The 19812-nt window shown below is 43.9% G+C and overlaps 1 protein-coding gene across 1 annotated transcript in view; it reads right to left on the bottom strand.

Annotated features, from left to right (window-relative positions):
- The window catches only part of SCN1B (sodium voltage-gated channel beta subunit 1), a 59928-nt gene extending 42694 nt beyond the window's left edge, over positions 1-17234 (bottom strand). Inside the window, exons 1-2 of the mRNA XM_063436797.1 lie at positions 16804-17234; positions 9525-10142 (exon numbers count right to left, since the gene is read on the bottom strand). Coding sequence (XP_063292867.1) covers positions 9525-9564 — 40 coding nt within the window. The 5' untranslated portion in view covers positions 9565-10142; positions 16804-17234. The remainder of the gene's footprint in view (positions 1-9524; positions 10143-16803) is intronic.
- Between the last annotated feature and the right edge of the window lie 2578 nt (positions 17235-19812).

Genomic DNA, 19812 nt, shown 5'->3' with positions numbered 1-19812 from the left:
ATTGGTGTTTTACTACGTGGCCTCCCAATGTACAGAGTCGACTTTTAAGAACCGGTCTTTCAGCACTTCTTCCAGTTGCTCCTATCACAGTAATAGTCCTTCCAGATGGAGGAGCAACTAGATTAGTCACCACTGAATGTTCAGCACCAGTGTCGATCATGAACGCACTCCTTTTCCCCCCTATTGATACATCGACCATAGGCTCCGCTCGACCAAGGGGGATGGAGCCCGGTCGGTATCAATAGTCCTCCATGACCGTGTCAGCCAATCCTACAAAGTCCCTACCTTCTCTATCGCGAGACCTTTGCGCTGCTGGAATATACCTGTCTTCCCTAACACTTCCTCTGTTCCCATTACTCCCTCTATAACCATTACTCCCTCCGGGACCTCCTCTACCTCTCGCTCTGCCTCTAAAGTTTCCGTAGCCTGCCCTGGGTTGGTCTCTCTCGTACTGCTCTCTTTGCGGACATTCGTTCCTCCAATGCCCTTCTTCCTTGCAATACGCACACTGATCCCTACTCAAAGGCTCCCTACTCCATCTATTATTGCCTCTATCTGGGCCCCGTTTATCTACGCCTGCGATCGCTACCGCTAGCATATCAGCCTTTTTACGCATCTTGCGCTCCTCCTCTTTCTTGCTTTCTGTTTCCCTATTCATATAGACCTTATTAGCTACCTCCATTAGTTGGGAGATTGACATACCTGCAAACCCTTCTAACTTTTGTAGCTTGCGCTTAATATCTCCGTAAGCTTGGCTGACAAAGGCGGAGTTAACCATTCGGGAATTGTCTGCGTCTTCCGGATTAAAGGGGGTGTACAAGCGGTACGCCTCCAATAATCGGTCATAAAAGACACTGGGCGCTTCATCGCTTTTCTGGATCACCTCAACTGTCTTCGACATGTTAATGGCTTTCTTTCCTCCGGCTTTCATGCCAGCAATTATAGCGTCTCTATAGGCTCTGAGTTGAACCATATCAGCACCATTTACGTTCCAATCGGGATCAGTGTTGGGATAATGTGTTGCGGCCCATGCTGCTGGATTAGCTTGGTTCAAAGCACGGGCTCTATCCTCTAATGCTTTAATGGCTGCTTGATTTATTCTTGTCCTTTCCTCATTGTTAAATAAAGTCATTAATAACTGCTGGCAATCAGCCCATGTCGGATTATGTGTCTGTACTATTGAGGTGAACAGATCAGTCATGGCTTGTGGTTTCTCAGTATACGAGGAATTATGGGTCTTCCAGTTTAAAAGGTCGGTAGTGGTGAAAGGGACATATACGAAGACAGGGTCAGCGTGTGCCATTTGACCTGCGGCATCGATATAAGCTGACCCGGGATTTAAGCGAAGAGGCATCTGATAGTGCTTTAATTGTTGGGCACCAGTCAACTGTCGGGTTTGGATGGGGCTACGTAGGGAAGCGTCAGTCATGGGTTCCGGTCGGGGAGATTTAGGGTATGGGGATGTGGGAGGTTGGTTTTGGGAAAAGGTAGTGAATAGAACACTTCGGGCCGAGCTAGATGAAGCTTGACCGGAAGTCTGAAGTGGCGCCAAATCAGGATATTCGTTTCTAATGGGGGTGGGTTCTGGTTCCGGAAGGGGAGATTTAGTATGAGGGGGGGTGGATCCTGTACTGGAGGAGGAAGCGGAAGTGGATGAGGGTAATGAGGGAAGGGTTACAGGACTTCCTGTATTTGCGTCACTTCCTCTTACCGGAAAGTAAGGGGGCGGCAAAGGGATCTCGGACTCAGGGGGCGTGTCCAAAATGGGCCTAACACCAGCCCTAGTGGACGAACAAGTCCTAGCTACCATGAGGCGACACTGTTCCTCGTGGCATGTCCGGAGCCATTTTGGCGAGTCATTTACGGCCTGTCTCCAACAATCAATATAAGGAAACTGGCCGTAAAGTTCAGGCCTACCTGATACAGCCACGTGTAAGCGCTGTACCAGAGTTGGATCCAAACTGCCACGTGGCGGCCATGCCGCAACCAAAGTAGGCCACTCCCTAGTGCACAAAGTGACCAAACGTACAGGGGACATCTTAACCCCAAAATCACAAACTTTGAATCCCTTTTTAAAATTCTTAACCATACATCCTAAGGGATCCGGAATCGTTGACTGCGACGCACCCATATTTAACAGTGGAACGTCGTCGACAACGATTACTATACACGCGTACTATTCAACAGTCACACCCGTTTCCTCTGGCAACAGCACCACGTGGTATGGTTACCAAGTGAAACGTACACAATAACAATAAACACTCAGGGAATTCCCATACACACACAGCTGCTACACCAGTCACTATATAATCAATATTATGCCCTTTGGCGTAACTACACAGTCACCCACGCTATAATTCTCTATATACGAATTACCCGTCTATAACACACCCCAGTAACATCGTCTTTTACAAATAGCGGTTACAGTACGGTTAGCATAGGTCAAAGCACAAGTTAAGGTCACAATACAATTATTAGTGGTTATGGTGTTAAACATGCAATGGACGACAATGATTAGTACTTATTATACAGTGTCAGTAAATATACAGGGTTATGGTACCGTGCACTATAATACAGCAACACACTATTAACACTCTCGCTAGACGGCTGAGCTCGCGCTATCTAACAAGATATACACTTTACTAAACAATCATTAACACATTTACAATTCCCAACTAAACTATTGGCCAGTACCTTGAATGGACTACCTAAAACTATATACACCCGTTTTGGTTAGCCACACTGCCCAATCACCACATATACATAGCGAGCTAGAGAACCGAATTTACACAGGCGCCTCTTAGTCGCACTATACAACGAGCTAGAGATCCGAATTTACACAGGCGCCTCTTAGTCGTACTATCAAAAGTCTAGTGGGTTCCAAATTTACACGCCTTCCCACTTAGCCCAGATAGGATGAGAACTAGCGAACCGAATTTACACAGGCGCCGCTTAGTCTCCCGGTCCCTCCGACCTAGCGAACGTAATATACACCCTAGAACGCTAGTCTAGACAAGACACCGGTGTCCGGCTAGGGCTATTTACACCAGGACCCCGCCTGACTAACCAAATCAAACGGTCTGACTAAAGAGCGTTCGATCGAGCGGTGCGCCTTCGCTCCTTCCCTCCGACAGAGGGGGCAGATACAGATTCAAAAACCCCTTTGGGCCTACCGCACAATCGGTATACCCCTAGCGGGTCCTGCCGTCTAAAACAGCAGTTATCTTACCTCCTCGTTCCTGAACCTGAGTTCACACTCATCGACGGGGACACCCCAGCACTTCTCACGTAGAGGCCGATGATCTCCTGGACAACAGACCAGTGGCGCCGAGACGAAGGGAGGTCCACGCAGAAGTTCAGGGGTGCAGCCGTAGAGAACGTGGGCAAAGATAGACCGTCTCACGCCTCTGCCTCTCAGCTACCGTTGAACGATGAGCTTCCCGGCCAATGCACCAAATGATACCGGAGAAACTGACGGAAGCCAAGCACAGAGAGATGGACACAGGTTTCTTCAGGAAGGAAGAGATTCTTTATTGGATCACCGATCGGGACTCAGAGGGACTAGCGTCACCAAAATACAGCAAAGTCTGAGTACTGAATACATAGAGTACATTCCTTATATAGCACTGTAGCTCCTCCCACAATTAACTACACCCACACATACCCTTAACCTATTTAATGAATAGAGTCTAAACTCATCCATCCGGTCTAACCACGTGGCTCATCTGATACAAAGGAGAGGGACGCGTAATTCCAGTTCTTACATTCCTGCACCTGGTCAGTACAGTGATGACAGTATCTTAGCTACGTGTAATTAACCAACTGATACTACAAACACATATACATACATATGCCTTGTGGCAATCTTAGCCTGCTAAACTTGTATTTTACTGGAATTACATCACAATGCGTTTATCGAGTGAGTGTTTGCAGCCGAGTTGGGATAAAGCATCACTCACAGTGCACATTGCATATAAACCAGCTTAGCACAAGGCAACTACACAAACCGGCTAACACAAAGCAACTACACAAACCAGCTTAACACAAGGCAACTACACACACCGGCTAACACAAGGCGACTACACAAACCGGCTAACACAAAGCAACTACACAAACCAGCTTAACACAAAGCACCTACACAAACCGGCTAACACAAGGTGACTACACAAACCGGCTAACACAAAGCAACTACACAAACCAGCTTAACACAAGGCAACTACACACACCGGCTTAACACAAGGCAACTACACACACCGGCTTAACACAAGGCAACTACACAAACCGGCTAACACAAGGCGACTACACAAACCGGCTTACACAAGGCGACTACACAAACCGGCTAACACAAGGCAACTACACAAACCAGCTAACACAAAGCAACTACACAAACCAGCTTAACACAAAGCAACTACACAGACCGGCTAACACAAAGCAACTACACAGACCGGCTAACACAAAGCAACTACACAAACCAGCTTAACACAAGGCAACTACACAAACCGGCTAACACAAAGCAACTACACAAACCGGCTAACACAAAGCAACTACACAAACCAGCTTAACACAAAGCAACTACACAAACCAGCTTAACACAAGGCAACTACACAAACCGGCTAACACAAAGCAACTACACAAACCGGCTAACACAAAGCAACTACACAAACCAGCTTAACACAAAGCAACTACACAAACCAGTTTAACACAAGGCAACTACACAAACCAGCTAACACAAAGCAACTACACAAACCAGCTTAACACAAGGCAACTACACACACCGGCTAACACAAGGCAACTACACAAACCAGCTAACACAAAGCAACTACACAAACCAGCTAACACAAAGCAACTACACAAACCAGCTAACACAAGGCAACTACACAAACCGGCTAACACAAAGCAACTGCACAGACCGGCTAACACAAAGCAACTACACAAACCGGCTAACACAAAGCAACTACACAAACCGGCTAACACAAAGCAACTACACAAACCAGCTTAACACAAAGCAACTACACAAACCAGCTTAACACAAAGCAACTACACAAACCAGCTTAACACAAGGCAACTACACACACCGGCTAACACAAGGCAACTACACAAACCAGCTAACACAAAGCAACTACACAAACCAGCTAACACAAAGCAACTACACAAACCAGCTAACACAAGGCAACTACACAAACCGGCTAACACAAAGCAACTGCACAGACCGGCTAACACAAAGCAACTACACAAACCGGCTAACACAAAGCAACTACACAAACCGGCTAACACAAAGCAACTACACAAACCAGCTTAACACAAAGCAACTACACAAACCAGCTTAACACAAAGCAACTACACAAACCAGCTTAACACAAGGCAACTACACACACCGGCTAACACAAGGCAACTACACAAACCAGCTAACACAAAGCAACTACACAAACCAGCTAACACAAGGCAACTACACAAACCAGCTTAACACAAAGCAACTACACAAACCAGCTTAACACAAGGCAACTACACAAACCAGCTAACACAAGGCAACTACACAAACCAGCTTAACACAAAGCAACTACACAAACCAGCTTAACACAAGGCAACTACACACACCGGCTTAACACAAGGCAACTACACACACCGGCTTAACACAAGGCAACTACACACACCGGCTTAACACAAGGCAACTACACAAACCAGCTAACACAAAGCAACTACACAAACCGGCTAACACAAAGCAACTACACAAACCAGCTAACACAAGGCAACTACACAAACCAGCTTAACACAAGGCAACTACACAAACCAGCTAACACAAAGCAACTACACACACCGGCTTAACACAAGGCAACTACACAAACCAGCTTAACACAAGGCAACTACACAAACCAGCTAACACAAGGCAACTACACAAACCAGCTTAACACAAAGCAACTACACAAACCAGCTTAACACAAGGCAACTACACACACCGGCTTAACACAAGGCAACTACACACACCGGCTTAACACAAGGCAACTACACACACCGGCTTAACACAAGGCAACTACACAAACCAGCTAACACAAAGCAACTACACAAACCGGCTAACACAAAGCAACTACACAAACCAGCTAACACAAGGCAACTACACAAACCAGCTTAACACAAGGCAACTACACAAACCAGCTAACACAAAGCAACTACACACACCGGCTTAACACAAGGCAACTACACAAACCGGCTAACACAAAGCAACTACACAAACCAAAACTTTTCATTTTTATCAAGAGTAATGATTATTTTAGCCTGAAATTTGTACTTTGGTTTTTAAATCACCATAATTTCCTGCTCAGTGAATAAACCTTATTGGCAAAATTTCAGCTGAAAAAATAAAATATATTTCCTTCCTTTCTCTTTTAGTAAATCTGGACTAATTACAGCTAAACCCACAGTCTTAAACCCCATGTCTTAATCACCTTCAAAACGTCTCCAGCTTAATACCGGTAATTGATAGAATAAAGTGGGAGTCAGATACTTGTTCGATAGTGACTGTGAATATTTTATCTGTGATTCACATTTACCACCAAACATTAATCAGACAAAAATCCCACCTGCTAAATATTACGCAAACTTGTGGGTTTACTTTTTAACTCCGAAGTAAATGTTGTATTTCTGGAAAACATATTCAATCACATTGCTGCTTGTCACGTGGAATTAAAATGCAATATTTGTTTTATTTATGAAGCACAAGCTTTCGGCGTAGTGGTGGGGTAGATGAACGCCATGTACACCATGCATTAGACAGGAGAAGAGATCATCGATGTCCGGATCACAGCATTGCATTAGAAAAAAGATTTCGGATTTTGTTTGTTTTTTGAAACTTATTTTTTTTACAAAGTGGGCCCGGTAATCCGCAATAAAAATAAACGCTATAATATAAAATAAATTCATAATGGAAATAAAGCATTCAATACATGCAAACAATACATAAACACATGCACCAGTAACTCCCCTGTATTCTGATGCCACTGCACATATCCTGCCTTAAAGAAACACGTACGGAAACATGTGATCCTGACACTATAGGGCTGATGTGGCGGTTTAGGAGACTGTCCCTGCTTCCCATGCTGCACCGATCTCCCCGTGGCTGCTCCCTACTGGCTCTTCTTCCATGACTGAGATCATCAGTTTTGATGATCTTAGCCAATGCAATGCAATGCTTACCCATAGGATAGCATTGGGAGGCTGTTACGAATGCGTGGCAGCATCTACATTGAAAAGCCTGCAGGAACAGGCTATAGACAGCGGAACAACTACATTAAGCTGTAGTGTCCTTTTAATTTATTGCCTGAACTTTCTCAGCCAGTCTCGGTCCTCCTATTATCCTCTATGGTTATCCCTGATAAAAGTACTCTATCGGACAATCATTTTGAACGCCTCCAATTTTTTTAGTTTGTTACCAAAAACTGAAAAATAATGTCCAATTCTGAGTTATAAACAAAGGCCTTTTCCCAGAAGCAAGTAATTGGTTAATGACAGTAAATCCCACCTTGTCTGTGGATGCTCCCAGCTCCTACAGGTGTCCCCAATTTGATGATTACTAATAAACGCTCTGAAACAGACTGTGTTACTACACCCTGTTATGTATTACGTGGATGTGCCGTACTGCATGAAATGGTAAATTGCTGTCAGAATGGCAATTAACAAAAGAAAGACAGACAGACCATTATAACCCGAAACAGCGTCAATATTTTAATCTAGAGAAATTGCAAAGAATGCCAAGGGTCCAATTTTATATTCCATCAGGGGACCCGCTGACAGAGAGAGACCTGGCAGACGAGACAAAGTATAAATTCAGAGCTGGTATCGGCTCTCCATGGAAGCTATGAGTGTATTTTCTGCAATAAATCACGGAAACAGACCTCTGCGTTTTTTTCATCACTGCATTTAAAGGACAGAAAAGGACTAAAAGTAGATTGAGACAAAAACGGAATAAAATGAACTTTTCCCCAGTAATGTACAGGCAGCAGGGGATTCTGTCATGAAGAGTTTAGCTGTCAGTTTTGAAAGCTTTACCTTTGGCGACCGTATGAATGAATGAACACAATGAACCAGACTATGCATGCAATGTCATAGCTCTTTCTAGCACACTGTCCACTTGTTACATCCATTGTTTTTTTCCTGCGCAAGTTTTCAATCATGTCAGATTGTCCTACATGTCAATCAAAATCTACCATAATTCTACACGTACACATTACAGATCAGGGGTAGTCAACCTTCGACACTCTAGATGTTGTGGACTACGTCCCCCATAATGCTTTGCCAGGATTATGGCTCTAGGAGAATTATGGTTGATGTAGTCCACAACATCTGGAGTGCTGCAGGTTGCCTACCCCTGTTATAGAGGAAGGTGGTGTCAGAATCTGATACAGTAGGAACAGAGCAGAATGGGAAGGCGTCACTGGCAAGTTGGGGTTCCCTGCTAGATTAGTCAGAGCCCAGTGTTTGTTTTGTAAAAGCAATCTGTCTAACTTTATGCACAAATCCTAACTCCGAATGATCCTCTGTGCAATGATCTGTCAGATGCCTGATACCATCTTAGGCGGTTAATGGAAACCAATTCTTTTTTCCAGAAGTGCTGCGTGTCCCAATACAATTACATTGCTATATAATATAAAACATTAGCAATAAAATATTTAATAAACACCTGAGTCAACCAGGTCATTTCACTTCAATGATCTGGGTACTGTGGTCCTGTCAATTTAACCATTCAAGGCAAAACATTGCAATGTCTACCTCCCAGGGTTAAACACACCTCCAGTGGCTGTTCCACTGACAGACAGGACGTCCGCTGCACTGACCGAATAAAACCCTGTCATTCGACGCAAAAGCCACCATACAAAAGCATTCATTTGATGCTTTCTTATGGGGAACATTTGATGTGTGCATAGCACTCATTGGGTATGCATATCCGGTCCCCACTCCTCCACGACATCACGGGAGGCAGAGAGAGCCTTGGCACTGGAAAAAGGTCATGACAAACTTTCATTATTTTTAGGGAACTCCCAGTGCAGGGGGTCCTACGTAACAGAGGACAGGGACACTAGCATTCGGAATTCAGGTGTGTACGGGGTTTGTATTCCTAATAATTTAGTGTTTCTTTAATAAAACGCTGGGGGACATTGAATTCAACATATTACTGGGGGACATGAACCAAACGTACTGTAAATTCGTCTTTTCCATTTCTGAAAGGTTTGTGCAGTAAACTATGTTAAAAGCCCCTGTAGATCACATTCTTTAAACAAAGCATAAACATAAAACCATCGGCTGAGCTAACTACAAGGCTTTGCTCGATTAACAGGGATTTGGAGGGTTTCATTAAGATGTATTATTAATGCAGTACACAACTTATAGCCAAATAATTCTGTATTAGAGCACTATATGCAATCTGTTAATTAATTAATACATTATTAGAAGTTATCAGTGGATCATTTCCAATAATACAGACTGGTTTGTCCCGGCCCCATGGACAGACTCACAGACAGAGACTAAGGACTCACCTGTCATGAGACAGAGTAGAAATCTCGACCAAGAGTCCATGTCTTGTCCTGTGTCCTGTACCACCGAGGTCTTCCTTGCGTGGCCAAATTGGCACCAAGTCACACACTCCTTGTTATACTCCTTCGCTTTGTTTATCGCTCTGTCTTGGAGTTCGTTTTCTTTGTTAATATATTAAGTCTTTATCTTCTACATTGTTTCTCTCCTCCCATTCTCGGTTTTGTTGCTTTTTATTCCAAACTGATTTGTTTCAAATCCCCTGACAGGCTGCTGTCACCCTTTTAATGTTTGTCTATCTCTTTTCTTCCTACACTGGATCCATATGCCACCCCACAAAGCCTCCCCTCCTTCCTTGTTTTCTCCAGTACTTGTTGTCTTCTCTCGTCTTCGTTCTTCTACCTTCCCTTTCTTAATTCTCTTCTAGACGATGTTACTCGATCTCTCAGCTGACCCTTCCAGGGTGCCTAATTTTAGCTTGAAATGGACGAAGGTGTCCCACCCACTCTTCCCGTCTCCTTAGCTGACTGAGATTACCAGAATGTAGAACTTGGCATTGGGGTTTAAATCCAGTGTTACACGAAGATCTTTTTTCACTGAAGGAGAGGTAGCTTCTCACAATCCTACAAGAATAGCAAAGACACAAATTATGTGCAGTCATTAGGTAATGGTGACACCACCATGCAATAAAAATGGACCTTAACTAAGAAGATTGATAGGACCAAGTGCAGGTCACAGTGCTAAACATCTCACAAGCAAATATGTTCTGTTAGAAGACACACTATCCCCTGATCCCAAGCTCAGTTCAATAATATCTGGTAATAAGGAGCAACCAAATCAGCCCTCTGGGATGTTGGGTCCCAGTATGGTCCACGTAGAGCAGGAGTGTTTTGAACACACCATTTTTTATTCACACCCCACTTGTCTGTATTGTAAAAAACACCCCAAAGACGGCCTGTTGTCTACTTGTCCTGGCACAAAAGGAAAGGGGGTATACCATATCATTCCTGGGGATCTAACACAATGATACGCACACTATTACTCCTCTTAAACCAGAGTCTATAATTAGGCCATCCACTCATATATTAAACAAGCTAGCGCCTGGGGTTGGTGGCTAACTGGATTTGAGGAGGCAGTCAGTTTCAGTGTTAAGAGGACTAGAAGGGAGCATGAAGGAATTGGGAAGGAGCACATAGACACGAATGTGAGGTACAGACTATAGAGAGAGGGTGGTGTGATGAGGTAAAAGGTTGAGAAGGGATTTGTCTAAAATGATAAAGCCATTGCAAAGGGCACATTGAGTTACCAGAAACCAGCGAAGGTTTTCCTTAGCGGAGAAAAGATTCGCCCAATAGAGAGAAAAGGATTTATTGCTTAACCAGAAGATGCTGATATTTTCTATATTAACTATTATTGAAAAGAATTACGATTATTTTCTGTTTTTTCGTGCTCCTTATAATTGCAGCACAATACAATTCTTTCTTAGTTGCATATCCCCATATGGTAAATAAACTCCCATGACTTTAAAGAGTATCATTTTTAGTGCAGTTTAATTACATTCAATTATATGAGAAAGTATCAGTAGACAAAGTGTATAACACAAATCCAAAGAGCAATTAATGATATGTGTACGCCATGGCTAATGTGCAGTTGTTTAAATTGTATGTTCCTTCGATGTGGTGCAGTTATTGGTGTATAATGGGTATTGTGTGCTCAATCAGGAAGCAAAGTCCGTTATTTGAAATAGAGCGTTAAATGCAGGCTGAGTTATAAAGATACAGTAAACTTGAGACAAATGTCAGAGAGTATATATATATATATATGTACTGTCTCTGCCTCCTCCTTTATCCCCCCAACACTGCACACACTGTCTCTATCTCCCCCTCCTTTATCCCTCCCCCAGCACTGCACACACTGTCTCTATCTCCCCCTCCTTTATCCCTCCCAGTACCGCACACTGTCTTTATACCCCATCCTTTATCCCTCCCAGTACTGCACACACTGTCTTTATACCCCATCCTTTATCCCTCCCCCAGCACTGCACACACTGTCTCTATCTCCCCCTCCTTTATCCCTCCCAGTACCGCACACTGTCTTTATACCCCATTCTTTATCCCTCCCAGCACTGCACACTGTCTTTATACCCCATTCTTTATCCCTCCCAGTACTGCACACTGTCTTTATATCCCATCCTTTATCTCTCCCAGTACCGCACACTGTCTTTATACCCCATCCTGTAACTCTCCCAGTACTGCACACTGTCTTTATACCCCATTCTTGATCCCTCCCAGTACTGCACACTGTCTTTATACCCCATCCTTTATCTCTCCTAGTACTGCACACTGTCTTTATACCCAATCCTTTATCCCTCCCAGTACTGCACACTGTCTCCCATTACTGCACACTGTCTTTATACCCCATCCTTTATCCCTCCCAGTACTGCACACTGTCTTTATATCCCATACTCTATCTTGGACTCATTCTCCCTCCCATTCCCTATCTGGGACTCATTCTCTCCCCCATACCCTATCTGGGACTCATTCTCTCTCCCATACCCTATCTGGGACTCATTCTCTCCCCATACCCTATCTGGGACTCATTCTCTCCCCCATACCCTATCTGGGACTCATTATCTCCCCCATACCCTATCTGGGACTCATTCTCTCCCCCATACCCTAGCTGGAACTTATTCTCTCCCCCATACCCTATCTGGGACTCATTCTCTCCCCCATACCCTATCTGGGACTCATTCTCTCCCCCATACCCTATCTGGGACTCATTCTCTCCCCCATACCCTATCTGGGACTCATTCTCTCCCCCATACCCTATCTGGGACTCATTCTCTCCCCCATACCCTATCTGGGACTCATTATCTCCCCCATACCCTATCTGGGACTCATTCTCTCCCCCATACCCTAGCTGGAACTTATTCTCTCCCCCATACCCTATCTGGGACTCATTCTCTCCCCCATACCCTATCTGGGACTCATTCTCTCCCCCATACCCTATCTGGGACTCATTCTCTCCCCCATACCCTATCTGGGACTCATTATCTCCCCCATACCCTATCTGGGACTCATTCTCTCCCCCATACCCTAGCTGGAACTTATTCTCTCCCCCATACCCTATCCGGGACTCATTCTCTCCCCCATACCCTATCTGGGACTCATTCTCTCCCCCATACCCTAGCTGGGACTCATTCTCTCCCCCATACCCTATCTGGGACTAATTCTCTCCCCCCATACCCTATCTGGGACTCATTATCTCCCCCATACCCTATCTGGGACTAATTCTCTCATCCCATACCCTAGCTGGGACTCATTCTCTCCCCCTATACCCTATCTGGGACTCATTCTCTCCCCCCCCATACCCTTCCTGGGACTCATTCTCTCCCCCCATACCCTACCTGGGGCTCATTCTCTCCCCCATACTTTATCTGGGACTCATTCTCCCCCAAATACCTTAGTTGGGATTTATTCTCTCCCCCCATAGCCTATCTATGACTCAATCTCTCCCTCCCCTACACACACTCTCTCTCTCTCTCTCTCTCTCTCTCTCTCTCTGTGGTCATTATCTCCCCTACAGCCTGTTAGTGGCTCATTTGATCAACACAAACACTTTGTGTCTAATTTACCCATCTCACTCTGTCTTTCTCCATGTCTTTTTCCCTCATCTCTCCCTCCACAAATACTCATGCTTATCCCCCTTTAAACAAACATTTTCTATGCACTCCATTCAGTCCCCCTCTTCCCTCACAATCGCTCTCTGCTCCTCAGTTTCTCTCCCAATTCTCACTCTGTCTCATTTACTCCAGACACACTTTCTCTGTCTCATTTGTGCTGTGTCTCACTGCTCAAACTTTATGTGTCCCCATGTATTTGTCTCGGCCCCCCAATCTTTTTTTCTCTCCCCACACATTTGCAGTGTGTCACACTCTCCCCACCTCCATCAAATTCACATCTCTGGGCGACACTCAAATTATTATTACAGCGTTCTTAATCATCTTCTCCATAACGAATCTTAATATTAATTAAAAACCATTTATACATCAAAGTTGTTATCCATTGTACAAGCTTCTTATTAGCCTTCACTTCCCACGTACCCCGGGACATATCAAAATTATGTGTTTGCTTTCCCTGAAGTGTCTGCTCTTGGGACAAATTAAATCCCCTAAAGTGCTCTGAATCAGGAACTGTACTTACTAGTAATGAAAATGTAAAGGACATATAATAATAAAATAAAGAAATAGAAATCTTGTATGCTTATGTATCTATGTATTGCACAATTATAATATATATGTGAAAGGATACCCCATCACTTGTGTTAGTTCCCTTCTTCATTCGTTTCACCGTACCCCCTGTTCGTTTCCCGAACGATGATTTGTATTCCCCTTTTATACTCCCGAAACAAAGACCACCCCTTGACTCATTAACTTCAAAGAAGGTCATTCATTCAAGTGCTCTCCCTGGAAGTCCGACATTCGTATGACCGAACACGAGTGCTCTTTGGAATGGCGGCCATCTTGTCTGCCGAATGCAGGTAGCGGTACTTTGTCGTTGATCGCATGGAACTAAATTCGGACATTACAACTTGCAAATCCTGTTGAACTTGTACCTTTGCCTGCTCCCCCTACAGACAAGCCAGGAGAGCGCTCTTCGGGAAAAAGACTCATTGAACTACGAGGAACATTCACGCCCTAAGAGCCAGGGGGAACATTCGGTTGTTTTCGCGCAGGAGCTCCCGAAAGTTGACCAGCCGCTGCCTCTTGTTTTGGGCTACAACCTCGTGGCCGGCCGGTCAAAACTTTACCCCAGTGGCGATCCCACTACATCGAAGGCATCTAAGCGCTATTTGGACAACTTGGGCATTCAGATCCAGGCTATCCAGGGATATAGGACATGTGGGGTTCCTGTTTGATATTAATGGGGGTTTGGGGTGCTTTTTTGTGTAAAATCTGTATGTATCCCTGTAACTGGGAGACAACTGAATTACCAGGCTTTTGATTCAATTATCTCCCAGAGACACCTGGGAGGAGTTTGTATTATTTGACCAAATACACCAGATCTACTCCCAACATTAAGTCTCGACTAATTTATGAGGGGAAAGCTATACCAGCAATAATCACTACTGTGGTTGGATAGAGCTATTTCACACTGGGAAAAGGGAATCCGTGGCGGCGATACTCTGGTCGTCCACCACATTATATACGTCATTTTATTTAATTGTATTATTTGTTTAAGAAAATGAAAAGGAATTTGTAGACATGCTAGATGATGTCACATATAACACATAGTGACACGTACACAGGTAAAGGTATGGTGAAACAGGTAACGTTATACAGTTTACTAACATGCCACCCGCATGCTGATATAGCCACAGTTTGTGGTCCCCGCTGTGCATTTCTCAGGAGTTTTTAGGATCACACACTGATCCTGGGCAGGCAGTATTGTTTCCATAAAGCCAGCGCCTGGCTCTTCAGTAAGCAGGCTTATTACTTCATTACCTAATGCTCTTAACCCCACGTTTCCTGGTTTAATTCAGAAAGACTGGTGGCTGACAGCAGAATTGGATGTGACTGTGACTTCACTTGAATCCGGCTCATACAATGCACTGACATGCGAAGAGGGCATGGCTGTGACCTTGTGACAGTCAGTACAACTAGATTTGGCAACCTTCACTATAAATTAACCCAGTGAGCTTCTCCATAATATGACTTCAAACCTGACTATCTGACCTCAAACTTTCTCTCTAATATGACCCCAAACCTTCTCTATTATACGACCCAAACCTTAACTATCATCTGACCCAAACCTTCTCAATAAACTGACCCCAGACCCTCTTCATAATATAACATTAAACCTTCTCTATAATATGACCCAAACCTTAACTATAATCTGACCTTTACCTTCTCCATAAACTGACTCCACATTCTCTTCATAATCTGACCCCAAACCTTCTCTATAATCTGACTCAAATCTTCTCTATAATATGACCCCAAACTTTCTCTATCATATGACTCAAACCTTAACTATAATCTGACCTTTACCTTCTCCATAAACTGACTCCACATTCTCTTCATAATATGACCCCGAACTTTCTCTATAATCTGACTCAGACCTTCTCTATAATCCAACTCAAACCATCTCTATAATCCAACTCAAACCATCTCTATAATCCGACTCAAACCATCTCTATAATCCGACTCAAACCATCTCTATAATCCGACTCAGACCTTCTCTATAATCCAACTCAAACCTTCTCTATAATCCGAATCAGACCTTCTCTATAATCCGAATCAGACCTTCTCTATAATCCGAATCAGACCTTCTCTATAATCCGACTCAAACCTTCTCTATAATCCGACTCAAACCATCTCTATAATCCGACTCAAACCATCTCTATAATCCGACTCAGACCTTCTCTATAATCCAACTCAAACCTTCTCTATAATCCGAATCAGACCTTCTCTATAATCCGAATCAGACCTTCTCTATAATCCGAATCAGACCTTCTCTATAATCCGAATCAGACCTTCTCTATAATCCGACTCAAACCTTCTCTATAATCCGACTCAAACCTTCTCTATAATCCGACTCAAACCTTCTCAATAATCTGACCCCAGACCACTTCATAATATCAGCCAAAATCTTCTCTATAATATGACCCCAAACCTTCTCTATAAACCGATATGTCTTAAACTATAGTTTAAGATCCCATCACTACGAGCCAGATTCACTAAGTGGTTTCCTGACAGATGTAACACCTTTTGGTCAAACATAGATCCTGCAGTTGCAGCTTCCATTAACCTCACGTTCTAGTGATGAGACCTGTCAGAGTATCTAGATCTCTACTCTTCCTTCTTTCTGTCTGTCTCTCGTGTTTATCCATGTCCCTGTGTTTAGCTGACTCTACCCTTTCATCATCCAGCATTCTGTTCTCATCACTTCCCTAGTCTGCCCCATTCTGGCTTGCTCACTCGTCATCCTTCCTGTGTCTGTGCAATCCTTTCACCATGCTGATTCTGCCATTCACCCTCAGCCATCCACCCTCTGCCATCCACTCTTAGCCATTCACCCTCAGCCATCCACTTTTAGCCATCCACCTTCAGCCATCCACCTTCTGCTCTGCCCTTCTCTCTCTCTCTCACTCTGTCTGTCTCTGCAGTATCACATTCCCCCTCTCCCTTTCTCCTCCTCCTTTAACTCATCTTCAGTGGATGCAAAACAAAGCCATTGGAAATAGAAAGATGCCAGTGGATGCCATGCACACGGTGCCCCCCATTACCTCTCTGTGCCCCTTCTCTTTGCTGGCCTCTGCAGACTGCTGGGCTGGTGGTGCTGAGGGATGCCAGGTGCAGGCGGCTGTCACTGAGACACCCAGGGCAGGTAACCGTCTCTTGCTGAGGGATTTCCAGGCTGTGTCCTCCCAACGCAATGCAGTGTATACCTGCTGTATCCCAGGGAGACAGTATCTCTGTATAAACCCACTCCCTGCTGGAGACAGTATCTCTGGCTGTATCTCTCTAAAAACTCACTCCCTGCAGATCCTTCGCTCTCCCCATCGCCCTGGATGCCTCTCTTTCTATTTTCCCACCCTGTCCGGTGCTAGTCCTGTCTGTCTCTGTCCTCCTCCCCCTGTCACTTTCTCTCTCTCCTTCCTTCCATTATCTCTGTCATCCCTTCCTTTGCCTGACTGAGCAGTCTCCCCCCCCTCTGACTCTCACTGCTGCATTGATGGGAATGAGCTAGGGAAGGAGTGGGGCTAGTGATGGTTCCTATTAGCATAGATCGCAGAGGGGGAAGGGTAGACTATAAGGATGGGGGACAGCAGCACTGAACTCTCTTTCTACTCTCTACATTGGACAAATCTGCTCTCATTAGCTCATCTTCTCTGAGTGTCCCGGCTCCCATTGTACAGCGCTATGGAATATGTTAGATAAGCATCAATAAATCACAGCAATAGGTGAAGAAAACACGCAGACGATCAGACATAACGCTCGCCCTGTTAATCTTTGGATACAGAAGTTCCATATATTTAGATACGCGTGACATGGCATGCTTTTTGTAATAAATATATAACACAAAATTAATGGATTCGTGTACGGCACGACTCTCCATTATGTATTAGTTTGTCCTGAATGAAAGAATATAAATCAGAGGTTTATAGACTCTAATTCATTTACCCCACGGCCAACAACGTGAGAATGATAGGAATTGAGGTCCACGCATAGTTGGACAGCCACAGATGGCCTCTCGGCATTAATATTATCATAGCTCTGTGTAATGCTATATGATGCCAGATGAACCATAGGTAACCAGGCTCTGACCAGCAGCCAACAATGACATATAGTACATGGCCCGGGATAGGGAACTGGAGATCTGGGACCAAGTCACTGAAATCTGCATTAAGCAAAATAAAAAGGAAGTATATCCTGCCCATCACAAGGTACTAAAAATGATTGAACTGAAATAAAGGAGAGGCCTGAGATTAACCAGGGGATAGCAAGCCAAATCATTTTTATTAAATGTATTTATTGTTTATATTTTTACATACATTACATTGTGCATCAGCAATCAATGGCATTAGCGATAAAATGAGCGAACATCCCAACAGATATTATCAGACAGGTATCGTACACAGGAGTGACATTATGCCTGTTACATCTACAAGTATATTGTTAATTACTGTATTATTTATTTAGACATATCTAGCATTTGTGTACTTCTCTAATAGCAGAGAGGTATAAATTGTCTAAAGAAGTGGGTTATCACTGGATCCATCTGGTTGATATTGTTTGAATGTAAATCACTCCAATGTCGCTTATCAAAGTATAGACAGTCACCTTTCTCAGAGTGACCTCTACCACATCTTCCATGGGTCAAACTGCATGATCCTAAGAAGGTATTTGCTTTGCTTACTTTTAATAATCAACATAACATTAAAAAATTAAAAATGAAATTTAACCCGAAATAACCAAAGATGTGTTATTTCTTGGGTTTGCTTGATATTGCCAAGTTGTGACTGTCAAACAGGGATAATCTTTTTCTCAGATTAGTACCCCTACCACCACGGTCTTCAGAGGTGCCTTGAAAAGAGTCAACTAAAGGGGCCCGTGTCTGGGCTTATTTATGTTTTTTTTTCCAATGATGACCACTGTATCTCCTCCATGGAACATATGGCTTCAACCTTTTGTCTGTCTCTAAAACATTATTCGTGAACTACTAGCCTTACTCAGCAGAAACCAAAGGAGTGTCTATTGAAGAGCCTTTTTAAAGGTCCTCGACCACCACAAGTGGGCCTGCAAAGCAAGCCAAATCTTATGACGATCCTAATGCCATATTCTGAACTCTTATACAGAGCCTAACGCCATTACCCCAACTCTTATACCCAGTCTAATGCAGTAACCCCATTCCTTATTCCCAGTTTAATGCTGTAACCCCAACCCTTATACCAAGCCCAATACAGTAACCCCAACCCTTTACATTGAGCCTAATGCCGTATCCCCAACCCTTATACCCAGCCTCATGCCATAACCACAAACCTTATATCAAGCCTAAAGCCAAAACCTTAATCCTTATACTAAACTTAATCCCATAACCCTAACTCTTCTACCATGGGTAATGCCGTAACACCCAACCCTTGTACCAAACTAAATTCCTTACCGCTAACCCTTATACTGAGCCTAATGCCATAACCCTAACTCTTATAGTGAGCCTAATGTCGTAGCCAAGGCCCTTATACCAAGCCTAATGAAGTAACAACAACCTTTATACCAAGCCTTATGCCAAACCCAACCTTTATACCAAGCCTTATGCCAAACCCAACCATTATACGAAGTCTAACATCATAAGCCTAACCTTTATACCGAGCAGTAACCCCAACCCTTGTACCAAGCCTTATACTGTAAGCCTAACCCTTATATAAAGCCTAATGCCATAAGCCTAACTGTAACGGTAGTCACCATCACTGGGAACATAAGACGGACACATTAATAAGTTCCCTGGATTAAACCCTATGTTTAAGTCATCCTGTACCCATTGTGGGTGCAGGGTGTGTGTGTAATGTTGTTGTTTCTGGTTAAATGTTAGTGTGCTCTCCTGTCTTGCTAATGCTTGCAATCAACTAGGGGGAGAGAGCCTGTGCAGCACCACCTGTTGGTTACAAGGATCTAGCAACCGCTGTGCATTACCTGAATAGCAAGGGGGGTGCTAATTTGCATATTCAGGTAGATTTGCATATTGCTATTTCTGCAGGCAGGAGAGATGTTTTGTGTTAATTATTGTCTCTCCTACC

This window comes from Pelobates fuscus, chromosome 11 (genome assembly GCF_036172605.1).
Source record: "Pelobates fuscus isolate aPelFus1 chromosome 11, aPelFus1.pri, whole genome shotgun sequence".
Lineage (NCBI taxonomy): Eukaryota > Metazoa > Chordata > Amphibia > Anura > Pelobatidae > Pelobates > Pelobates fuscus.
Note: the sequence above shows the minus strand (reverse complement) of the source record. Positions and strands in the feature narration are given on the sequence as shown.